Raw genomic sequence first — 22,527 nt, 5'->3', positions numbered from 1 at the left:
ATTGGACTCAGCAATTAGTAAGTCATTAGCAACATTGGTGATGGTGGATTGGTGGCATTGAGAGACATAAGCGTGATGATAGCATTTAAATTCATGCTTGGGAAGTGAGTGTAAACAATATTCAGAAACATAGCTGAGAAGGAAAGAGAGCACTAGTGAAATACCTGGAGAATTGGCGGTAATTTATGGGATGATGGTATCTCTAATGCTGCTACAAGATCACCTGCTATATTGTACTCAGAGGCTTCTACCTCTAGTATCCATCTTGAAAATAAATGGAAGAGTGTTTTTACATGATCACAGCTTTTAAATTTAAGTAAATTTGTGTATTTTGGCGGTGTTTGTATATTTTTTAATCTGTATCTTTTACCTAAACTTTTTCGGTAAATTATTTTTAAGTAGTGGGAGGAAGGACACCGTTTATAAAGTGACCTTAACTATGTTGCAAAATCCAAAAAATTCAACTCATAAATTTGCTCAATAAAAATGAAATACTGCCTTCATTTTTTTCTCACCAAAGAATTATGCTGCCTTTGGCTTCAGAACAATGGGAACTCTTCGAATATTTTTTGACAGATAAAAAAAGGAAAAGATTTATGGCAAAAGAAAGCATTTCTGAAAAAGGTGTTCCACATTGCCTTTGTGTATGTGCATAAATTATAAACAGGGCTCAGGGGTGTAGTCACTCTAATAGCTTTTTGCTCTCTTTGAAGAAAATAGAAAATGCTCACTTTGGGGTTACTGCTGTGTTTCCATTAATGAATCTTCTAAGCTTGAATGATTTTAAATAGGATATTTATGTTCCTTGGTTCTAAGGCCAAGAACTTAGAAAACTATGTGTGATTAACGTATCTAAAGTAATAAATTTATGCAGACATTTAATAAAAAATATTGTTAGTAGTAATAATAATAATAAATGTCACAGCTAAAGACTTTAGGGAGGATTCACAGTCAAGGGAAAATAGCCACCAAATCATATGTTCCTGGAGAATTTGATTAGCCTTCTATACTCAGGTTTAATAATGATGTTGAAGCATTGATGAACAAGTCTGCACAAGAGTTGTAATCATGACAGACAAGCACCCTTGCTTCATCTAAATGAATGAACTTGGTGGGGTTTTTTATAACTGCTTGGGAAAAATTAATTGGAGTCCAGTATTTAACAAAGACATGTCTGTAGACTATGACTTTAAAGTAGTAACACTGTTTTACATAATAAGTTATAAAAGTTTCACTACTTTGCACCCTGAATACACTTGCAAAGTTAGCAGCATCTTTGGTCAGAAATGTACTTTTAGATTTGGCTTTTTGTTTCTGGAAATATGTTTAGGTTAATTCATCAGCAAATCTACATTATTTAATAAGACTCTTAAAAAACTCTTCAGTCTCTGAATTTGAAATTATTTACCACTCACTTTTATGTCATTTTTATTATTTAATTACTAAACCCAGCTAGTGTTAAGGCTGACTGTTCATACTGCATGATCATAGTTTATATTTGCACCTGTGTGTGTATCTTCTGAAGGTTGTCTGGCGGGCTTAGCAGTTCTGAAGATTTTTATGAAATATATACTACTTACGGCATGATATCTATAGAAAAGTATCCCATAATAATATGTGTTTTGTCAAATTAAAATAGTGTATTAAATATATATTTAACTCATGGAACAGGAACCGATCTTTCAAGGGTTTCAAAAACATTTAATTCTGTGAGATCGGTCAGATCACAAAGCAATCATTATCGTTACCCTCTGAAAGCCAAGTGTAACCTAGAACCTATTAAGAGTAAGCATTGATTACTGAATAATGATGGTTTGTTGCATGCACTAAAGTCTTTTCTAGGGATTTCTACATCAAACATTCTGTCTGTTTGAAGCAGGAACTTTTCAATGCCATTGAGAATTACAAACAGGATATATTCTCTTTAGCTTTATATCCAACTTTGAAATATATGCCACCTGATTTCATATACACTGCTATGTACGTACCTCTAAAATTGTTCTCAGGAAAGAAGAGGTATCCAGTATATTTAATATGTACTTTGATGACTTGAACTATAATGTGTAGTTTGAAATGTGGTAAGCATTGAACTGCTTCTATACATAATTAATGAGATTGGAAATTTCCTGAAGCCTGGATACATGAAAGTGTCAAGTCAAAAAGGAAAACTCCCTTGCTTTCCAGAAGAAACAACCTGAAGGCTTGCCTTTCCTATTTGAGAATAAGAGTTATCAAATACTGGTCTATAGGGAAGTTTTATCCTACCCAATTGAAATAAGATAAATTAAGACAGTTATAGGGAATTGTTTTACAAAGTTAACTTTCTCTAACACTTTTCTTCAAACTATGTTTTCTACTGGTTTTACTTTAACTTACCATTTTATGAAATGACATTGATATCAGATATGTTAGTTCTCTTTAATTTCCTACTTGGAAGAATTAACAATTAGCAGCCTTTTATCTGTCTCTTTTGGGGAGGAACTTTGGGGGTGGCTGGTTGAGAATCTGGAGCAGATATTTAGATGCAGAACCCGGAGCAAAAGCGCAGGGAGGGGTGCAGAAGCCAGCACAGAAACGCTAAAGAAGGAAGAATTGAAATATAGACATATACCTAATGTTTAAAAAGGAATTTGTAAATTATCCATTGGAAAGATATGAGGTTAGGGGTGCCTGGGTGGCTCAGTTGGTTGAGCGTCCGGCTTCGGCTCAGGTCATGATCTAGCGGTTTATGAGTTTGGTCTGTGAGTTCGAGCCTCGTGTGGGGATCTTTGCTGACGGCTCGGAGCCTGGAACCTGCTTCGGATTCTCTCTCCCTCTCTCACTGCCCCTCCCCTGCTCACACTCTGTCTTTCTCTCTCTCTCAAAACTAAATAAATATTTAAAAAATATATATGAGGTTAGATTTAGGGGTTCATTTGTTCATTCAGCCACAGTCTCCTCATACTGTGGTGGATGCTTTAAGGCAATTTCCCAAATGTGCCTAATCCTACAAGTCAGCCATACTCCTGACACACAGATTCTTAGCAGGAGGGGCCCTGGATCTGGAAACATTGAGAAATGATGTTTTAGAAGATAAATGTGTTAGATTTTGTCACTGTGCTTATCCCATCTATAATCTATCCTTGTCTCTCTAAGCCTCAGATTTACTATCTGCAAAATGTAAGTTTTCGAGGTTAATAAGGTGAAAATATCTTCAGAGGGTTCATGGAGCTTGTAAGTTGACTAAGGTGTATATACCTTTTTCAGTGCTTATTTTTATTTTTGAGAGAGATAGAAAGAGAGCCCATGTGAGCAGGGGAGGGGCAGAGAGAGGGAGACAGAGAGAATCCCAAGCAGGCTCCGCACTGTCAGTGCAGAGCCCAACATGGGGCTTGATATCATGAACTGTGAGACCATGACCTGAGCCAAAATCAAGAGTCAGACTCTCAACCGACTGAGCCACCCAGGAGCCCCAGGTGTATACTTTTTACTGTGTGTATATGGGCTTTGAGAAAGAGGGAAAGTTAGAGGATACAAAGAATTTTTAAATAAGAATAATAAAACAACTTTATCTTTTCAAAGTTCTGTTTCCCAAGTTTATTATCTGGGTTTTATTTTTAAAGAGAATATGAAATATTCCTTGATGTATTTGTTTTCTTTTCTTGCAAACCACGTATTCCTTTCAAATCTTATATATTAAATCATAAACTGACACTTCTTCAACCCGTTAGACAAAGCATTATTTAACCCAACCCCTTGTGTCCCAGACAAGTGCAATTGACAGGTGCCAAACACAGCACCATGCTCTTGAGTTCAGAAGTGTTTGCTGAGTGAGCCAGCAAACAAATGAATCCCTAAATCTGACCCCATCTCTTTGCATGTACTATTGGCTAAAAATCTTGGCGTCTGACTTTTAAGGACATTTGGAGAAAAAATAGTACCATTCCCTTTGATAATTATTGCTAGGTTTTGTTTTATTTTCATGTGTTAACAAAACCCCTATTCAGGAGGCTTTCTCCTTATCTCGATCCTAAATCCCTTATGCCGTAGTTTAGCACGCTTCTGTATTTATATATCCAGGTTATTTTTATTCAAAGAAAATAAACAAGTTGTCTTTTTGTAGTAATTTTTGGCCAGCACTAATTTTCATCTCTGGGATAATTAGCTGCTTTCAGTAACTTATTTTTTAAATTCATTTAGCAGCAGCAACAGAAGAACCAGAAGTGATTCCAGACCCAGCCAAGCAGACAGACAGAGTGGTGAAAATAGCAGGAATTAGTGCTGGAATTCTGGTGTTCATCCTCCTCCTCCTAGTTGTCATACTCATTGTAAAAAAAAGGTAAGAACTGATTTTGTTCTGTCCCATTAACCTACCGTTTATGTCACTAGCTTTCAAATACTTTTTTATTTCCTTAAGCTCTTTTAAAATAGAGCAAACAAGAAGATGAATTGAATTTTGACCATGTTGCCAGCATCTGAGTCTATTTCTCCTGCTTGTTAAAGTAAATTCTTATTGGTTCTTTGCAGTTTAATTTTGCACTTAAACGTATCCTTCTTGTCAAGTTAACTTTGAAATTAACGTATGACTTTAAATTTCTCAAATGCAGAGACATTTGAGATAGTCATTTACCTTATATTTTGAAATCTTATTTGCTAAGAATGGGAAAAGTATTTATTATGATACTTGAGTTATGGTCTGAATTATTTTGTACTCTTACTCTGTTTTTCTAAGTGTTGGCTACAAGTAATATATGAGAAGAATCTAAACATTATTTTGTGAAATTGTATATTAAATATTCACTGACTAAATATTTCAGCACTTTAGTATGAAGAGTTTTTTTTTTTTAATTGAGCATTAGTCTTTTATACAATATCAACCAATATCGCCATCTTCTGGAATTATATGAAGATATTAAGACCTACTGGAATTTAAACTGAGCTCTGTTCGGGAGATTAAAGTATACTCCTGCTGAAAAACATTTCAAAGTATACAGTCTTTACAATTTGACCTTCTTTCCATTCTATAAAATGTCATTGTCTGTAAGGCATTGTCTTAGAAACTGATACAACTCTCATGTCTTTCCAATCATATGTTTCAGATAATACTTCAATTTGGGAGGACTTGTAAACAAGTCTTTACATGCAGAGTACAGTCCTAAAGTAGTTTTGTGTATAGAAGTGTTTGCAATTTATGAATTATATTGAGTATTAAATGATACTGCTTACATTACATTAAATCATAGACTATTCGGATTGCTTTGTACTCAAAATAAATCATTAACAATATAGATAAGACTCATACTACATGTTTAATCGTTCCATCAGAGTTTATTTTAATGTATTGCCTCTTTACAATTATCCCCTGGAGATATATATGTTGGAGAAGACACAGCTGCATTAGAAACATTAGGTATGCATTATAGTGTTTTGTGTTAAATTAGCTCCATACGTGCTTTCCCTAACAGTGCTTTCTCTTTTTGCTGTTGTCTACCTCTGTGGTTGGAGAATACATCATATTTGAGACAGGAATACTTAAGTATTTCAGTAATACAAATTTGCCAATCAAGACCAATAAAATGACTGATTGTAACCTTCAGATCTTATGTCTCTATTTAGTTTAAATTTATATTTGGAGAGTTAACTAAACTCTGCTTCAGGATTGCAACTATTCCAGTCCCTTCGGATCAGAAATGAGAGCATGAAATTGGCCTCTGATTATGTCCTCACTCAGTTAGAATTGGGTTAAACTTATTGGTTTTATTTGTTATTATTCAACACTTATTTGTTATTGTAGCCTTCCTTATCCATGGCCCTCTGTTTCATAAATTACAACAACAATAAAAAAAATTGAAACATACATTTCTTAAAGTATACCAAAATAACCTCTAAGCACGATTATACTTGTGTGGGTAAAATGCTCTGACAACTGTCTAAAATTGCATAATGTAACAAATTCTTTTTCTGGTTCATATTTTAAATGGATGGCCTCTCTATTAAAATGCTTAATGTTTGAGTTTTCATAATTATGCATTAATTGATTGTCTTTTGATAGAAAGTATGCCAGGCCTTTTGTTTCTCTTCCTCACCACTACCTTCATGACTAGGAAAAGTGCAACTTTATAGATAGACCAAGTTACGTATTTAGATCTATTTCCTTCTGATAAATATCATAACTAAATTACTTGAATCCCTTATCTAAGCAACTTTGTAATGACTTTCACTCATATGTAGTATGTCTCACATGTATCATGTATGATTTAATCACAAATATGTTTCTTACACATACACATAGATTTTATAACAGTATTGCATAGCATCAAAGCTTAATCAATTCTAGTATATAATGTTTCCCTTTTAATACACAAATTTATAACAAAATAATGGAAAAGCAACTATTTTTAGTCTTTTATGATCTTTATTTTTATGGGAAATTAAGTTTCTCAAGACTTTATCCCTCACTGGGAATAATCTACATAGGTATATTTCTCATGTTGAAAAAAAAAAAAGTTCTATGTATTTTTGGGTTTTGTGTAAAGATATGGTTTGGAATTTAATTTAGTAAAATTCTACAGCTGAGGGTATATATAAAGTAAGTTTTTAGGCTAAGAAAAGGGATAGTGCATCTTTCAAAACGCAATGTCATTTTTTTTTAAACGCTGTTGAATTATTTCCAAATGTATGCCATTTTTTCCATTGGTTTTGTATTATATTTTAAATGTGCAGCATGAACACATTATTAATTCCCAACATAAACTTGAAATTATGTTTCAATACAGTAAATGTTTGTGTATGATATCGTGATCACATACATCTACTGTGGAAATATCTTTGTGTATATATAGTGTATGGGGCATATGTATATTCACATAATATATGTATGTACCTCTGTACCATTAAGATATAATCACTTGTGTAGAAATCTAGATGTCACTCTGCATATATTCTATATGAACCTAATAGATATTTACATTTTGTATCTCAAGAAAACTAGTCAAATTAGTGTACAAGTTCTATACACAGCTATTCCATCTATCATGGCTTTTCGATGGTAATGGATAATAGTATGCTTAACTGCATGTTGAAATACACAATCCATTTAATTTAAACTTTTTCTGGCAGCAAGAGAAATATCAGCATGCTATTTTTTTCCAAATTATGTATTTTAAATTTTATTTTCTATTGCTTATCTGTCTAATTGCATGGCAAAAAAATATCTAACAAATGCATGAGCAAATGGAAATGCAAACCAAAAAAAACATGACTTTTATTTTATTTTATTTTATTTTATTTTTTAACGCACATTTTTCTGCTTTATTGAATGTGACAGAGTCACGCTTTTCATTCACCATTGCTTCTCTTTTTCCACTGTCTGTGATTTGCTTGCCAGGAGGAGCTACTATTCTTACTCCTACTACCTGTAAGTAGAAAATGGGTGATATACAACTTTACCTGTGTTAAAGATGCAGTATCCCTTTTCAAAAAAAACAAGAACAAAACAATTTTAACTGTTTGTGATTTGGGTGATATTTTCTGGACTCTAAAACTATAAAGTTTATCCATTAACTTATTTTGTTAATCTTTTTAAAAAGGGATATTGTATTTCTGTATGTTCAGCTACTTTTATTTATAATTTTCCGCTAGTAGTTTTAGACTAAAGCCCAAAACATCATTTATTTACTTAAGTCAAACCTGTATCTTATAAACATGATACCTCATACTGCAAATCAGGTCAGGTCCGACTGTGATAACATCTCTCTCCACATTTCCAGGAATCCAGGATGGGCTATAACTTTCAGAAGACCTTTGATCTGGTATCTAGGCAAGCAGTATGCTCTTATAAAAACAAATGGATAAAGTGATAATGTTGCAATAACAAAGAAACAAAACATCTTCTTAGAAAAGAAAAATCGAGTTCATTTATTATAACTTAAACAGGACAATGATTTTGTAAAACCAAGACCAAAAAGAACCCTGTCATCCTACACAAAATATACCAAAGTGTCCATGTATTTCCTTTTTATCTTCCAAACACTTAGCTCAGCAACTGTACTTAAGTATGGAATGTTAGTTTGAGTGAAGACAGAGAATATTTCACTCTATTTCTCTAGTCACCTTCAGTTTATTACCTTAGATGCCAGGGTATTCATCCAATCCGAAGGAATGATGTCAAAAGTATTCTTGGACATTGCCTGATCGACAGTTGATTCACCAACTTTTAAGGCTTAAGAATTGTGATTAAGTATGTTTGGGGGCATTTATCTGACAGTATTTATTTTACTAGACAAATTTAAGTAAGTTTTACGATAAAATTTTTTAAGCGTCTCGATGTTTTTTAAGTGACTCTATAACAGAGGTCTGCCAATATTTTAAATATTACAAACGCTTGGCTTCTTATAATCTGCTGAAACAAGCAGGGGTAAACTAAAAGTGCTCTTAGCTTATTGTGATGAATCATAATATCCTTGTTAAATCATGTTTGATGAAGCCAAAGGTAATTAACTGTACCATTTCATACAATTATGGAGCACTTTTCCTCTTTTATAGCCCACCCATATATCCACCTGCAGAAGTTTATGCTGTTGGCTGCTTGGATAATGAAAGTCATTTGCACATCTGTCAAACTCAAGTAGTTGTAAAATGAATTGCTTAACTGTCCTGAAGTGCACTATATTTATATTTATACTTATATTTATATTTATATATAAAATGTTGGTTGTTCAGAGGGAGACAAATCATGAAACATAAGAATCAGTAAGTATTTATGAGAATGTCAGTAAGCTTACCATTAACCATTGATGTATCCGTAATGTTAGAATGGAATTGCCTTTTTAGTGGATGGATAACATTTCTGTATGCTAGGCTATATAGTAGGTTATGGTCCTATTATTACTATAATACTTAGGACAATTAGCCGTATCAATCATAATTTGAAAAATGTCACAGATATATGATTTTAAAAACTGCTTAAACATACCTAATCTAAATCTAAACATATCTAATATAAACATACCCAACCTGAATCAGAGAATTTTTAAATAAAAGTAAATAAATAAATTGGAATACAATTTAAAAGAAAACCAGTTGTGATCTTTAGCTAACATTCATTGGCATCATCATAGTGACTGTCACTCATGATCAAAACCCTTAACTCTAATGTTATTTTTGTTTTGTAATAACCTGAATTAAAGCCTACCTCACAGGGTTGTTGTGAGGGTTAAGGTATAAAGACCAAGTTGAGAATGCATGGCTGGCAGATATTAACAAAGGTCAAATGCCCCCATAATTTGTCATCTAACAAAGGCTTGTGAATCTGAAAAGTCTTTCATTGCCATGAAAACTTTTGTTGTGCATTTGACAAATTAATTTTTCTTATTTTTCCTTAATCACAAAATATATATAATTATATGTGTTTTAAATGAAAGCCTCAAAGTTTCAACCTGTCTTTTCTAATTGGTTTGAAGTACCCATCCTCAAATTTTTAACATTATTTTTAATCCACATTTCCAGTTATGTTATTTTTATAAAGTTCAATCTCAAAATTTTTGAGGAATGAATTCATTCTTCTTGCCCAAGAAACAAAGATTGGAAGTTATTTCTTAAATTGTTTTGTTTTTACTGTTTGAAACACTTTTAAGTGGCAAAACGTTTGTGCTATATTCACATTCTTCTTCTCAAATTTGTAACAACTAATGTTTAACTCCTAGAGCCAAGTAGACACTTCTTCATATTATGGTGCACTTTGTAATGTGGAATTTAAAAAAAAAATGTCAGCAACTGGATATAGTGTGACAGCGTAGGCTTTGAAACCAGATTATTCTTCACTGCTTATTAGATATATAACCATGGGAAGGTTATTTAACTTGTCTGAATCTCAATAAACTCATCTATACAATTAGAATCAGTGGGTTGATCTGAGAATTAATTGAGTTAACAAATGAAAAGTGCCAAGCATATAACGGTCCTATTTCATCCATTCAATAAGCATTTATTGAGTGCCTGCTATGTGCCAGAGACTGCTGTACATGTTAGCGGTAATGGTCCTTCCCTCCGTGGAATACACAGCGGGGAAACAATTAAAAGGGCATTTGTACTGATACATGATGAGCATTGTTATAGTCAGAAAACATGGTGTTATAAAAATAACCTAACAGGGAAACCTAACCTGAGACAGGTTGTATTGAGATCAGAGAAGCTTCCCTGATGCAGTGAGACAGAATAGCTTCTTTCTATTCTATTCTATTCTATTCTATTCTATTCTATTCTATTCTATTCTTTCTATTCTATTCTATTCTATTCTATTCTATTCTATTCTATTCTATTCTTCTAGAGGTAAAAGAATATTGTAGGTCAAAGAACAAATACTTTATATGGTGGTCTACAGGTAAGTTTGGAAAGTAAAATCTATAGACCAAAATAGGACCTGCTGATGTTTAATTTTCCCTATCCATGGTTTCAAAAAATTGAACCACTTGAGAAAATCAGGAAATTTAACATAAATATTCAGATTCATGACTTGTCTTTGAAAATAATTTTAAAATCAGAAAATTGGGATCAAATGCCAATAATCACTTAGGCAAGTTGCCCCCTAAATGGCTTTCCAGTTCTCCACAGTCCCCACCCTTCCAGACAGCCCTGGCAGCAGCACTCATTTGTACTACCTGTCTAATATCTGTAAGATTTTGCAGGGTTTCTACCCTATAGCCTAGAAAAAGGACAATAGCTCTTTCAATGAATACATCAGATATCACTAATAAATGATGGTGGTGGTGGTGGTAGTTCTTGTTATGCTTTTGTCATTGTTGTCTTATTACTAGTACTGTCATTCCCATTATTATTACTTCTTTTAAAGAAGTTAACGTCACTTGCATCCTAACGCCTAGTTTATGACCATCTTATTCGGGTGTTGGATCTGTTGTATCCATATATTGGGTGTGTTGGGACATATTCTCCGAGGCCAAGTACTATAATCTGGAGGAGCTCTCAAATTGCTACATTAATTTTGTAAAGGAGAAGCCCTTGAACATAAACACAACCATTAAATGAGCCTTTAAAAAGTATTTATAGTATATTTCCTCTAGTACAGATACTAATGAGCATCAGAAGAATATGTCCTAGTTAATAACCTAGCTGAGAAAAGGCATTCTTCAAACAACGAAGGAATATTTCCAAGGTACATAAACTGCTGCCATAAATACAATCTGGCTACTACAAGCTTTTAGAGTGCCTTTATTTATATTATATATAAATTGCCTTGTTAATGTGATATAAATGTTTTATATACCTTTAATAGCTTTTTATTGCATGTTTTATGTGTAACATTCACAAAGAACCAGAATGTATTTCACATCCTTGATATATAAGATAAAGATGTCAGTATTTGAGGAGCTCAAAAGTCTAACTCCACTGATTTCTAAATCCCCTAAGTCATTTGCCCTACTGCATTTATAAGGCACATCTTCAGTTAATACTCTGCCATGTGCTTCTAAAACACATCTTTAGGATTTGACCATGGCTATGACTCAAGATTATGATCATCTGTATACTATGTCAACATTGTATTTGCCAAACTTTTCTCAGGGCACTTTTCTTATACAGTGTATAATTTTCCCACATGTATGTGTATTTGCATTAAATGTAGCAGTGGTTAATTCTACAGTTCTCCCGATTAAGTTTGGATTGATGTTATAAATATGCTACTAAATATGTAAATGCTACACATGTTGCATTTTTACCAAGTAATAAAACAGAGAATGAAGAATGGGATTTCTTTGTCTATTTTAATTGGGGGACTAGAGTAAAATAAACTTAAAAAAATCGTCATGTTATTCCCCAGAAGAACTTCTAAAAGGTGATCAAAAGAATTAATTACCCAAGAGGAAAACCAAAACTTGGCTTTATCTTAAATTTTCCTTGAACAGTTCTACTAAGGAAGTATTTATTTGTGGCTTCAATAAAGCATAGTTATAATTAATGACTATTTTAAGATACAAGAAATGAAAGGTTTCAGTTGACCGCTTGAATGTTGAAGTATCCAGATGACAATATTACAGCTACCGGCAGATGTTGTTTGACTATTAAACCTAATTCCTGAAGTTAGGGAATTTAGAGATTCCAAACTACATCTTTGTCTACTTATCCCTGGATCCTCCTGAACTACTTGCCACTGGTGTCAACTGGCCTCCAAGCCTCACACTGGGGTTTCCCTTTTGTATTTGCCTTGGCAGCAAGCTTGCTAAAAAACGCAAAGATGTTATGGGCAACACCCGACAGGAGATGACTCACATGGTGAACGCCATGGACCGAAGTTACGCTGATCAGAGCACCCTGCATGCAGAAGACCCGCTTTCCATCACGTTCATGGACCAGCATAATTTCAGTCCAAGATGTAAGTTCTTCATTACAGTTTTCTTAAGTTTATTTATTTATTTCGAGAGAGACAGAGAGAGCAAGCGGGGGAGGGGCAGCGAGAGAGGGAGAAAGAGATCCCAAGCAGGCTCCGCACTGTCCCCCAACTCACGAACCACGAGATCAAGGCCTGAGCTGAAACCAAGAGTCAGAGGCTTAACCAACTGACCCACCCAGGTGCCCGTCTTCCTTACAATTTTAGTAAATGATTTTGAAGCTCCTTAAATCACTTCGAATTCAACACATCACCTTTTGAATAGTGAGAAAAAGTACAACAGAAATGGAGGAAGCAGCCAGAAGGAGAGAAAGCGATAAAGAATATTCTGGGAAATGTTCAGCTTGGTGAAAATTTTCAGTAATCACTGGCCCTAAAAACATCCCCTCATGTTCCTTGATCTATATTGCCACCAAATTCGTTGCTATAATGCTGTATGAGGCCCTTTGGAATTAATTTTAATCGTCATAGGGCCTTCTTGATCAATTTCATTTTTTATTTCACTATAAGATAAATGATAAAGAAGAACATAAGTTAACTTTGCTGAAAATATAGATGTACTGTCTCTCTGACCACTTGATTTAGTAATTAATCTAAAAGGATTTGGAAGCATTTTTGTTCCCCAAACTTTTCTACCTATTGTCTCTGTTCATACTTTATTAGGAAGCTTGAATTCAGCCGTGTAACGGTACAAACCCACTTATGAACCTGGAGAAAGGATTAAATCTATTTCTTACAGTTAACTGAAAAAAAATATTTGGAATGAATCTGAGATCATTATTTCTCTAAGTACCTTGCACTTGATAGATTTAAATGGGTCCCCCTCCCCATTTTATTATCTTTATAATGTCAAGTTGAATCTTCCTGGCTTTTAAAATCGAACAGAATACTGAACTTTAATTACAGCGGCACCTTTCCTGGTGTTTTGAGGTAACCCAAGTTGAAAAAGAGAATTTTACCTTTGCAGGTTACAATAATCAAAGAAAGATGAATAGTTATATTTCTTAAGAAAGCATAAATCCATTTTAAAGGAAAATGTAAAATACAACTTTAGGGCAATATATTCCTTCATGAGCTTTGTTTTCCTACAGTGCCCAATGATCCACTTGTGCCGACTGCTGTGTTAGGTGAGGCCCTAATTCTTTATCATTCTTTCTTGCATGGATCACACATCCTTGCATGAGTTATAGCTTTGTCTACACAGTAATTATCCACAGGGTAGGAAGCAGCTTGATTTTGAAAATTAAGTCCTGATCTTATCAAAGAAAGCAACTGTGGTCAACCCAGTCAGATTTAGTGGATTTCAAATAAGTAAGATGCTTTTTAGAAACTATGTATTTTTGAATTCTTGGTTCTGTTAGATTTGGAGCAAAAGTCCAGTGGTTCTCAATATATGACCGATGTATATATATGCAGGTTAGTAGAAAGGTCCCAAATCCACACATCTCAGGAGCCAGTGCTACCTGAGTAATTAGTTTATATATAAAAATCTACTTGACGCAGAGATTTTTCTCAATCCCCCTAAGTTTATAGCAACTAAAGAACACATTTCCAAGTGAACATTAAAAATGTGTGCATTCGCTTTAGTTTTGCCTTTATTAAGAATTTATAAATGCAGGTAAAGTTGCTATAATATTCATGTGGAGTTTTGCATTCTATATATGCAGCTTACATGATGTGTTATCCTTCAAGAAATTGAGAATAAGCCAAGGTTTACCACTATACAACATCTAAGACAAGTGATGTTGCTAGTGATGAATAAGGCCTTTGCAAATGTAAAATTAATGTTTAATCAACTATATATTTAAGAATGGAATGAGTTTCATTTCAATTTGTACTCTGTTCCTTGACTAATTATGCACCCATGATTCATGACCAGCTTGCTTATATGTTAACAATTTCTATATCAGTTTTATCCTAGTGTTTCTAATATTAAAGATTTAACCAAAGAAATATGGAAATTGCCAGATAAATGTATCTTAAAAGCTTCCAATTCTCTCATTAAATATAAAAATTTAAGTTTCTTGCAAGCATAAAACTTTATCTTACGTTTTATGCATGTTTTTATTATCCATGTATTCCACATTTAATTACATTTGTAAAATATTTTGGAACAATACAATTAATTCAGTTAAGTGAAATACACTTCCTTTTTACTAAAATAATTATTATTAAACTTATAATTTTATACTATAAAAAATATATATTCTAAAAAAATCTGAAAGTCAATGTTCTCTTTCTCTGACTGTACTCCCCTTTTGATGTCCACACCAATAATGGCAGGGAAGTGAACTGGGGAATTCATCCCAAGGGGCAGTCCTATCAAGTAAGGAGGGGCCAGGAACCATGATCATTGGGATGGCACCAAATGCCTCTAAAAATGTCATCTTCTGTTTAGCAAAATGCTGTAGAATGCTGTCACCATCAAATTAATAAGTAAAATTCAGTTAAAATATTAAAAACCCACTGAGGAAAAATTAGTTACCTAAATGTTAAAATTCCATTACAGTAATATTTTAAGAAAATGTTGAATCTGGTCCAAATCATGCTTCTCTTGGGAACTCACAATATGAACCTATGAAAATACCTTATGTCTGTGCTTTCCCATCTGAAAACTTATTCACAGTTTTGTAAGGAGACAATGAAATAATATATGTGAGTTTTACAAACTATAAAGTTTAGAAGATTATTATAGTAATTTGCCCTGTGAGAAGAGATATGTATGTTTAAGGAAGGCTAGAGTTAACATTATAGTCATAAAATCTATTCATATGAACAGTTGTTACGCATTTATTTCAGTTTGAAAGTCAAGCTGGTTTTTTTAAATATTCTTTAAAAGCTAAATCTCATTAATCATATCAGATTTAGAAATGATTTGTTGCATTTTCATCATTCTTGGAATCATGGTATTTACAGTTATTTTACATCCACTTGATTTTGTATTTGTAAAGCAATTTTTGAAATCACTTCAAATATTGCTTGATATTAATACCTACTTACTGATTTTAAAGGCACTTAGAATCTTTTCATATTGATTCATATTTTTGCTTTTTTGTGTTTTACTGCTTCATTGGGTTAAAGTCCCTATAACCGGTAAGTATATCGCAAAGAATTCTAGAAAGCTTTCGATCAAGGAGATATTTGAAGTTATTTTTCTTAAATGTGTAATAAGGATAATGATTAGAACATGTACTCTCATACCAGTGTCATTATTAGGTGGTGTAATGAGGTGGAAAATGTATTGAGATTAATAATTCATATGTGATTATTTTAATGGATACTGCTCATTGTATTAATGTGTGAAAGCTTAATGCAAAACAAAAGGCACTGTCTATTTCATATTGGACAAATCATGGAAGATTTGGAATATGGGTGACTTCTTCATTTCTCACTGAGCCTGTTATAATTGTAAATATTCCGCTGCCCCAGCAGTAATGATACGAGCTCTGGTACTGCTCCGCACAGCCCAGGCTACCGTATCCCAGCTTGGGTGATTGCATTTTCCCTTTCCAACATTGTCTGTCCTAAGCTGTCATCCTAAGCTGTATATTCTGTGATAGTGCCCAAATCAGTGGCTTCTGAATTTAATTTTTATGTTAATGTCTATGTTAATCTATTGATTCTAATATTTTAGCAAAGATAGATCAACCGAGTGTAGCCTCATAGGAAGAAGAGGAAACTCATGAATCATGTTTGTTAGCAAATGTTTGTGTGAAGAGGGTGGGCAAAGCCTGGGTTAAAAGAGATTAATTCAGTTGGGTGGTTAGGTCACAAAAGAATCCACCAGGGGTTTTTGGGATTCAATGTAATATTTTTAGAAGTAAATGCAAAAAAAAAAAAAAAAAAAAAAAAAAAAAAGGCATTCAGCCTAACAAGGGAAAGTGAAATAAATGCAATCAAACTAAATTGTAGAAGCACACAGATCTGATTGTGGGGTTCTTTTTTTTCCCTTCTCCAGGAAGAAAAAATGTTTATCATGGGGACAACAATTCATTTTTTGCCATATCCTATTTGTAGAGTTGGTGATAGAACAGGCAAATGTACCAGCCCTTGAAATATGTTTCACTGTTAATTAAATATCGTTCTCTACAGTATGCATTATCATTAAAAACAAAAGTTCCCCTAAGAGTGTACTTTCTCTTCTGTTAATGAATATGGCAGTATAATGCTTTCCAAAGTAACACCCTTAAAACATTTGTTTTTTTTTTTTTTGAAAGTGGTAAGTTTAAATGTGATAAATATAAGCATGCTTTTACTCATTGTAATGATTAGTGCTGTGGTCATTAAAATAATATTTATACTTCATAGGTATAATGTTCTTGTTCATTTCTTCCTTATGACAAAGAGAGTTAAAAGTTTCATGTTAAGCTAATGACACAATTGGGATGGGGCCTACACTTAAACGTGGGTGGTAAGGGATTCTGTTTATTTTAATTGATTCATTCACTGAAATATTTATTGAATGACTGCTTTGCAGCAGTCAGCAGAAATAAAAAGAAAAATATGACTCTGTCTCTATACTTTAAGCATTCAGAATTTAGTAAAAAAAAAAAAAAGATCAGTAAACAAATGATTGAAATATAGAGTAAGTGAAATGACATGTACATGAGGAGGCCATGGAAACATAAAGAAGGAGCTTTGTAGCTCAGCCTGGATGGGCCAGGGAAGAATTCCACAGGAACTACCTACACATTTTGCCCCAAACATACACCCTCGTTTCTTTCACATGGTGGGCAGAAAAGTCAAAATATATTTACAATCAAAACAGTAACCATAACAATAAACCAAAAGAGTAGAGACTAAGACTAAATGCACATATAAGCTGGCTAGCAGGCATAGTGGGCCCCAGGGATGATTCTCTAGAATGCTCATGTTTCCCAGTCTGGAGTGTACCATTCTAAGTAGCCCCAGGTGGCATAGTAGGCCCACAAGACTAAGGACAGCAGTCCTATGGGGATAGGTTGCTTAGATTGGGTCCATGAGTGAGGTTGGGATATTGTTGGGAAGGAGTTTGTTCAGTTTACTCAACAATGAAAACACCTCTCCAATTGACAACTTGATCTTCTGGTCCTACCCTATGCTGCTATGACTGCAGATACACGAAAAAGGAAGAACTCAGCCAGATCTCCCACTTAGACTTTCTAAAAGTGGATCAGATGTCTCTACATCTCACAGCATCTGTTATCGTGGTGATATAAGCATAATATGCTCTGACCTCATACCTTGAGCTGATATAAAAGACTTTGTTTGTATAGGGAAGCTGCCCCAGATCTATGCTATATTTCTTTTTCTTCTTCCTGATATCAGAAAAATCTTAAGTTCTTACAATTTTCTTTGCATAGATAACGTATTAAACAAGATAACTTTGTCTTTTTTTTAATCTTTTGGAATCTGAAAAATGCCAGATGAGAACCACAGTGCTACAGCTGAGTCCAGTCGTCTTCTAGATGTACCTCGCTACCTCTGTGAGGGGACAGAATCCCCTTACCAGACGGGTCAGCTGCACCCAGCCATCAGGGTTGCCGACTTATTGCAGCACATTAATCTCATGAAGACATCAGACAGCTATGGGTTCAAAGAGGAATACGAGGTGAAAGTTTCAATACTATGCTACATCTTATTTCTAATCATAATAGTGGAATTTAACACTTTTCATTCCCTTTAACATAACAAGGAGTGGAACACTCTTTAGACTCTCTAATCTTGAGTCCATGAGCATATACTCAAATGTGTATATGGGGAGTGGGCGGAGATGGAATTGAAAGAAAGGGCAATTTCTGGGGATATATCTGAGTCTGAATTCACTTGAAAAATTCTTAAATGTTCGATTCCAGAATTTTATTCTTGCTATTTAAAAACTACTTTTTAGACCCTATATTTCCCCACTGAAAGATCTGTAACAGGATACTTTGAATTCCACTGTATCATTACAGATTCTGCCATTTGATTGACGTAAGCAGTAGGTCCTTCTCTGCCTCTTTACGTATTGACCCTCTGTTGAGAAATGGGGTTAATCTTTGTCCTACTTGTCACTCTTAGTTTTCTTGGTGCATTGTTGGTTCAGAGTGGCTGCGTAGAAAGACAGAGCACTGCAGATCCAGGCAATATTAGGAAGCCAAAAGAAGGATGTGGGAAATTCTTCTTCCAACTTTATTTCCCCTTCCTGCTCAATCCAGAAGACCGGGATTTTTACTGCACAGGAAATGATTTAACCTTAACATCTCAATAAACATAGCAAAAAGGAAAAAGTTCTTTTGCCACTCTTCACTTACTAAGAAGTATCAGTCTGGGGCATAGAAGGAAGTTCCTCCATCACCATATACATACCACCATATACACATATTTAAAGTGAAAGTATCCAAGCAGTATTTGACCTTGAAAGACCATCCAAAATACACTCAACTTCATGAAGAATCTTCAAAGCTCCGTATTTTATTGACTGATTGCTTGTATACCTGAGTTGTGAATAAAATTAGCTTTGAATTTTGAAAGTTGGTTTTAGACATATACCAGAAACACTTGGCTGTGGCAACAAAATAGTGTAAGGAATTATAATATTCTGCCAGAGCTGGGGTGGTTTTTTTTTCTTCATTTTATGTGTATTCCTGTGTACCTCACTTCAAAAACCGTTGACTCTTTGAAGACCCCATTTCCTGTGTTGAGCAAAGTTTAAGCTTTACTGCAAAAAGAAATCTATACCCATATTTTAAATTGCTGCATATGGTAATTAAACCAATCAGCAAATTCATCTGTTCCAAGATTCTTGGATATGGTGACTCTTTTTAATTTTCATATGGTCCCTTGTTGTACAGACTCAGTCCTTTTCATGATCTTCAAAGAAACTGAAATGTGATGTATTGCACATGATTTAATGAATAATTATAGGGGAAAACAGGTTTTCTTTTTCCTGCTATAAATGCTAAAAGAAAAACATTTGAAAGATACTCATTAAAAGTAGTTTTAAAGTTTTGATGCTTTCTCTGCTTCCATGTCTCAGAGTCCTAGCGATCTTAAATTTGAAATAGTTTCAAGATCCTTTATTTCCTCAAGTTGTTTTTTGTCCTCCTTTTGAACTCAGTCCCATCCAAGATGAACAAGTAAGAGGCCAACAAACAAGTTTGAGGTCTGAAAAGAGAACTTATTTACTGCTCTAGGACTTCCTTCCTCCCTGAGGAAAGTGGCTTTTACTATTTTGGTCATCAGAACAGAAAAACCTGATTCAAGAAAAGGAGTTAAATTCAGTCTTCTTGTTACTTTCTTCTTCTTTTTTTTTCCAGAGCTTCTTTGAAGGACAGTCAGCATCTTGGGATGTAGCTAAAAAAGATCAAAATAGAGCAAAAAATCGATATGGAAACATTATAGCATGTAAGTTCTCATACAATTCTTGGTAAATGTAAATATTGTGTGTGGAAGATAAGTAATAGGTTGCAGTTCCTCCTTATGTGGTTTTAAACTTTAAGAGAATCCCAGAGGGTGGCACATCTGTTTACAATCTATTTAATATTAAAACAGCATTGCCTATTGGCAGTGGCTCTAAAATTGTCATCATCTTCATTAATTAAATTGACAGACTTTTCACCCAGTGGAGATAACATGCCACTTGATTTTATGTTTGCACACTTATGCGTCGGGGTGTTATTGACAGCTGATAATATCAAAACAATGAAAAAGAAAGGTCTTTTCAGTGATAAATTGTTATAACAACCTCTACCAAAACTATTCAAGGTGGGAGTGTTATTCTTTCCACATAACCTTTATTTTTTCTTGGAGCCAGTGTCTGAACTCCTGTTGCTATGTTATCATTAGGGACTAATTCCTCATTAAGTCTTCAAGAGGTATACATGGGATCAATAAATTAGTTATCATATGAAACCACAGAACAGTAAGGAAAGTAACATACTTTAGTTTGTAACCAGCTAATGATTTACTTAGATCATTCAATTCTCAATTTAAATTATTTTAAAATATCTTCTGAATACATCAGAATTCAATCTTGACCCTCAAGAACTAAGAAGTTGAGAGCAGGGATTCAAAATTCACTCTAGTTCTGTGGCTCACCTGCTCTAAAGTGCAGTAGGAAAGGATCCCACCCCTCTAAAACCATGTCTAGAAAGCAAAATTAGAAGTTAAAGCTAGTTCAGTTCTTACAGACAAATCCAAGACTCAAAGGATGATTCATCAGAAAGACATTAGCACGTTCCCTAAAAACTTCCTAAGTGTGAAGATGCTAGTCAGTGAAGCTTTATTAACAGAATACCAAAATAACTAATGAGTTCATTAAAGTTCTTGCATTTCTTTAAGGAAATTTGAATCATAGCATATTATGGATAAGCTATTACCAACCACTGAATTATTTTAAGTCTCTACCAACATCATTGTCTCAGCACAGAGGGGGAATTGAATATTTTGTTTTGTATTTATTATTTTATTATTTAAAATAATTTTCTTTATGGTGTTATCATTTAAAAATTTTAGATGACCACTCCAGAGTAATTCTGCAACCTGTTGAAGATGATCCTTCTTCAGATTACATTAATGCCAACTACATAGATGTAAGTATTTTTATAGTTTAGTGTGCCCAATTTGTTGGCTTATATATGTGAATCTTTTTGCTTGTTATTACCTATAAAGTGATTGCTAGCTTTTTAAAATAAAGAACAAACTGTACACTTTTCCTTGTTCTACGTCCTAGTACTTACTGACGTTGTTGTGCTTTCTTTCACACCTGACTTTGGTTTGGGCTGTAGATTTGGCTGTACAGGGATGTAAGTACCACTATATGTAAATAACAGCACCCTATTATAAATATTTAATATAACTATTCTTAATTACAGTTATTACTAATGCTTAATACTAGTTATCTCTGCATGCTTCACCTAATTAGCCTCATACAGTATATCTATGTCATTTTTTTTGTAACTCCTTTACATGTGTGAAGATCTATTTTACCTCCTTCCCTTTTCTATGTTTAGAAAAACAGGACCATTTTTAGCTTTTGACAAGTTATTATGTACTCGAGTTTTATTTGTTGATGATTTCTGTTTCTGGCTTTTATTCTTACCCCTCCCCAAACATGTGAGAAGCTGGATAGTATGATGTGTATTAGTGATTCTGAAATTTTACTTCTTACATTCGACTTCTGATGTTAAAAATGGGTAGGAAGACTATTTTGTGGTGTGTGGTATTGGCTTATAAAGTATTAAAATTGCTTAGGCAAAATAATTACTAAATTGCATTTGTAAAATACACATATCACACATATATATCGAATCATGCAAATCAAAAAGTTTGTTTTGAGCATACGTTCCACTGTTACATTTGGGTTACAAGCATCTACATGCAAATTGTCTATTTAATAGAAAGTAATTACCAAATAAAAGATAAAATATTGTCAAAGAAGCCATGATGCTACATTACATAGAAGAAGGACAGGCCCTTTATTCTTATTTCATGGGTCAGAATCATGCTGGAAATCTTGCGAATGTTATTTCATTTCTCTGTGCCTCAATTTCCTCGTCTTTACTATGGGGATAATAATAATAATACTAATCTCATCAATTTGTTATAAGAAATAAAGTAATGCATTGAACACTCAGCACAATGCCTAGCAAATATTAAGCACTCCTGAAACTTCAGCCATTTTTTCAATAATTCATACCTAGGTGTGCTGAGATTAACCAGTTCAAAACATGCATTAATTATAAGGCAAAAGTTGGAAGTATCAAATATTGCAGCATACATGTAGTATACATTTAGAGTTATATAAAAGATATGAAAATTAGGCCCCAACGTTTTCTAATTTCCATAAACAGGAAATGACATTTGTCACATTTATTAAGTTCATGTTTTACAGTTATTTTGCGAATTGTCATTATTTATATATTTGAACTAATTAGTTTTATTACATATAGTCTCTGAGTATACTGGTTAACATTCTGAACATCAATTTACTCTCAGTTAATATTTTAAATTTATCAGACATCTCAAAAGAGAAAGTGAAGCTAATGGTCCACTCTTTAGAATAAAAAATTCAACCGTTTTCTAACAAATTTGTACTTGGTCCTATCTATTCTGTTTAACCTTGGTTTTCTGCCAAGACATATACACTGGAGCCTTGTTGTAATACTACTTTATGGTACATATGGTAA

General features: G+C 33.6%; 1 protein-coding gene across 3 annotated transcripts in view; it reads left to right on the top strand.

Moving 5' to 3' along the window:
* Positions 1 to 22,527, top strand: part of PTPRK (protein tyrosine phosphatase receptor type K) — a 558,792-nt gene that overhangs the window by 511,869 nt on the left and 24,396 nt on the right. The window contains exons 14-20 of one of the 3 annotated variants that reach the window (XM_042987143.1): positions 4,180 to 4,318; positions 12,204 to 12,364; positions 13,471 to 13,506; positions 15,461 to 15,472; positions 17,785 to 17,969; positions 19,657 to 19,744; positions 20,855 to 20,931. In XM_042987143.1, coding sequence (XP_042843077.1) covers positions 4,180 to 4,318; positions 12,204 to 12,364; positions 13,471 to 13,506; positions 15,461 to 15,472; positions 17,785 to 17,969; positions 19,657 to 19,744; positions 20,855 to 20,931 — 698 coding nt within the window. The remainder of the gene's footprint in view (positions 1 to 4,179; positions 4,319 to 12,203; positions 12,365 to 13,470; positions 13,507 to 15,460; positions 15,473 to 17,784; positions 17,970 to 19,656; positions 19,745 to 20,854; positions 20,932 to 22,527) is intronic. The other 2 variants (XM_042987142.1, XM_042987141.1) reach the window with 2 other exon arrangements.

This window comes from Panthera tigris, chromosome B2, assembly GCF_018350195.1.
Source record: "Panthera tigris isolate Pti1 chromosome B2, P.tigris_Pti1_mat1.1, whole genome shotgun sequence".
In the NCBI taxonomy this organism is placed as follows: Eukaryota; Metazoa; Chordata; class Mammalia; order Carnivora; family Felidae; genus Panthera; species Panthera tigris.
This window is presented reverse-complemented; position numbering and strand designations above follow the sequence as displayed.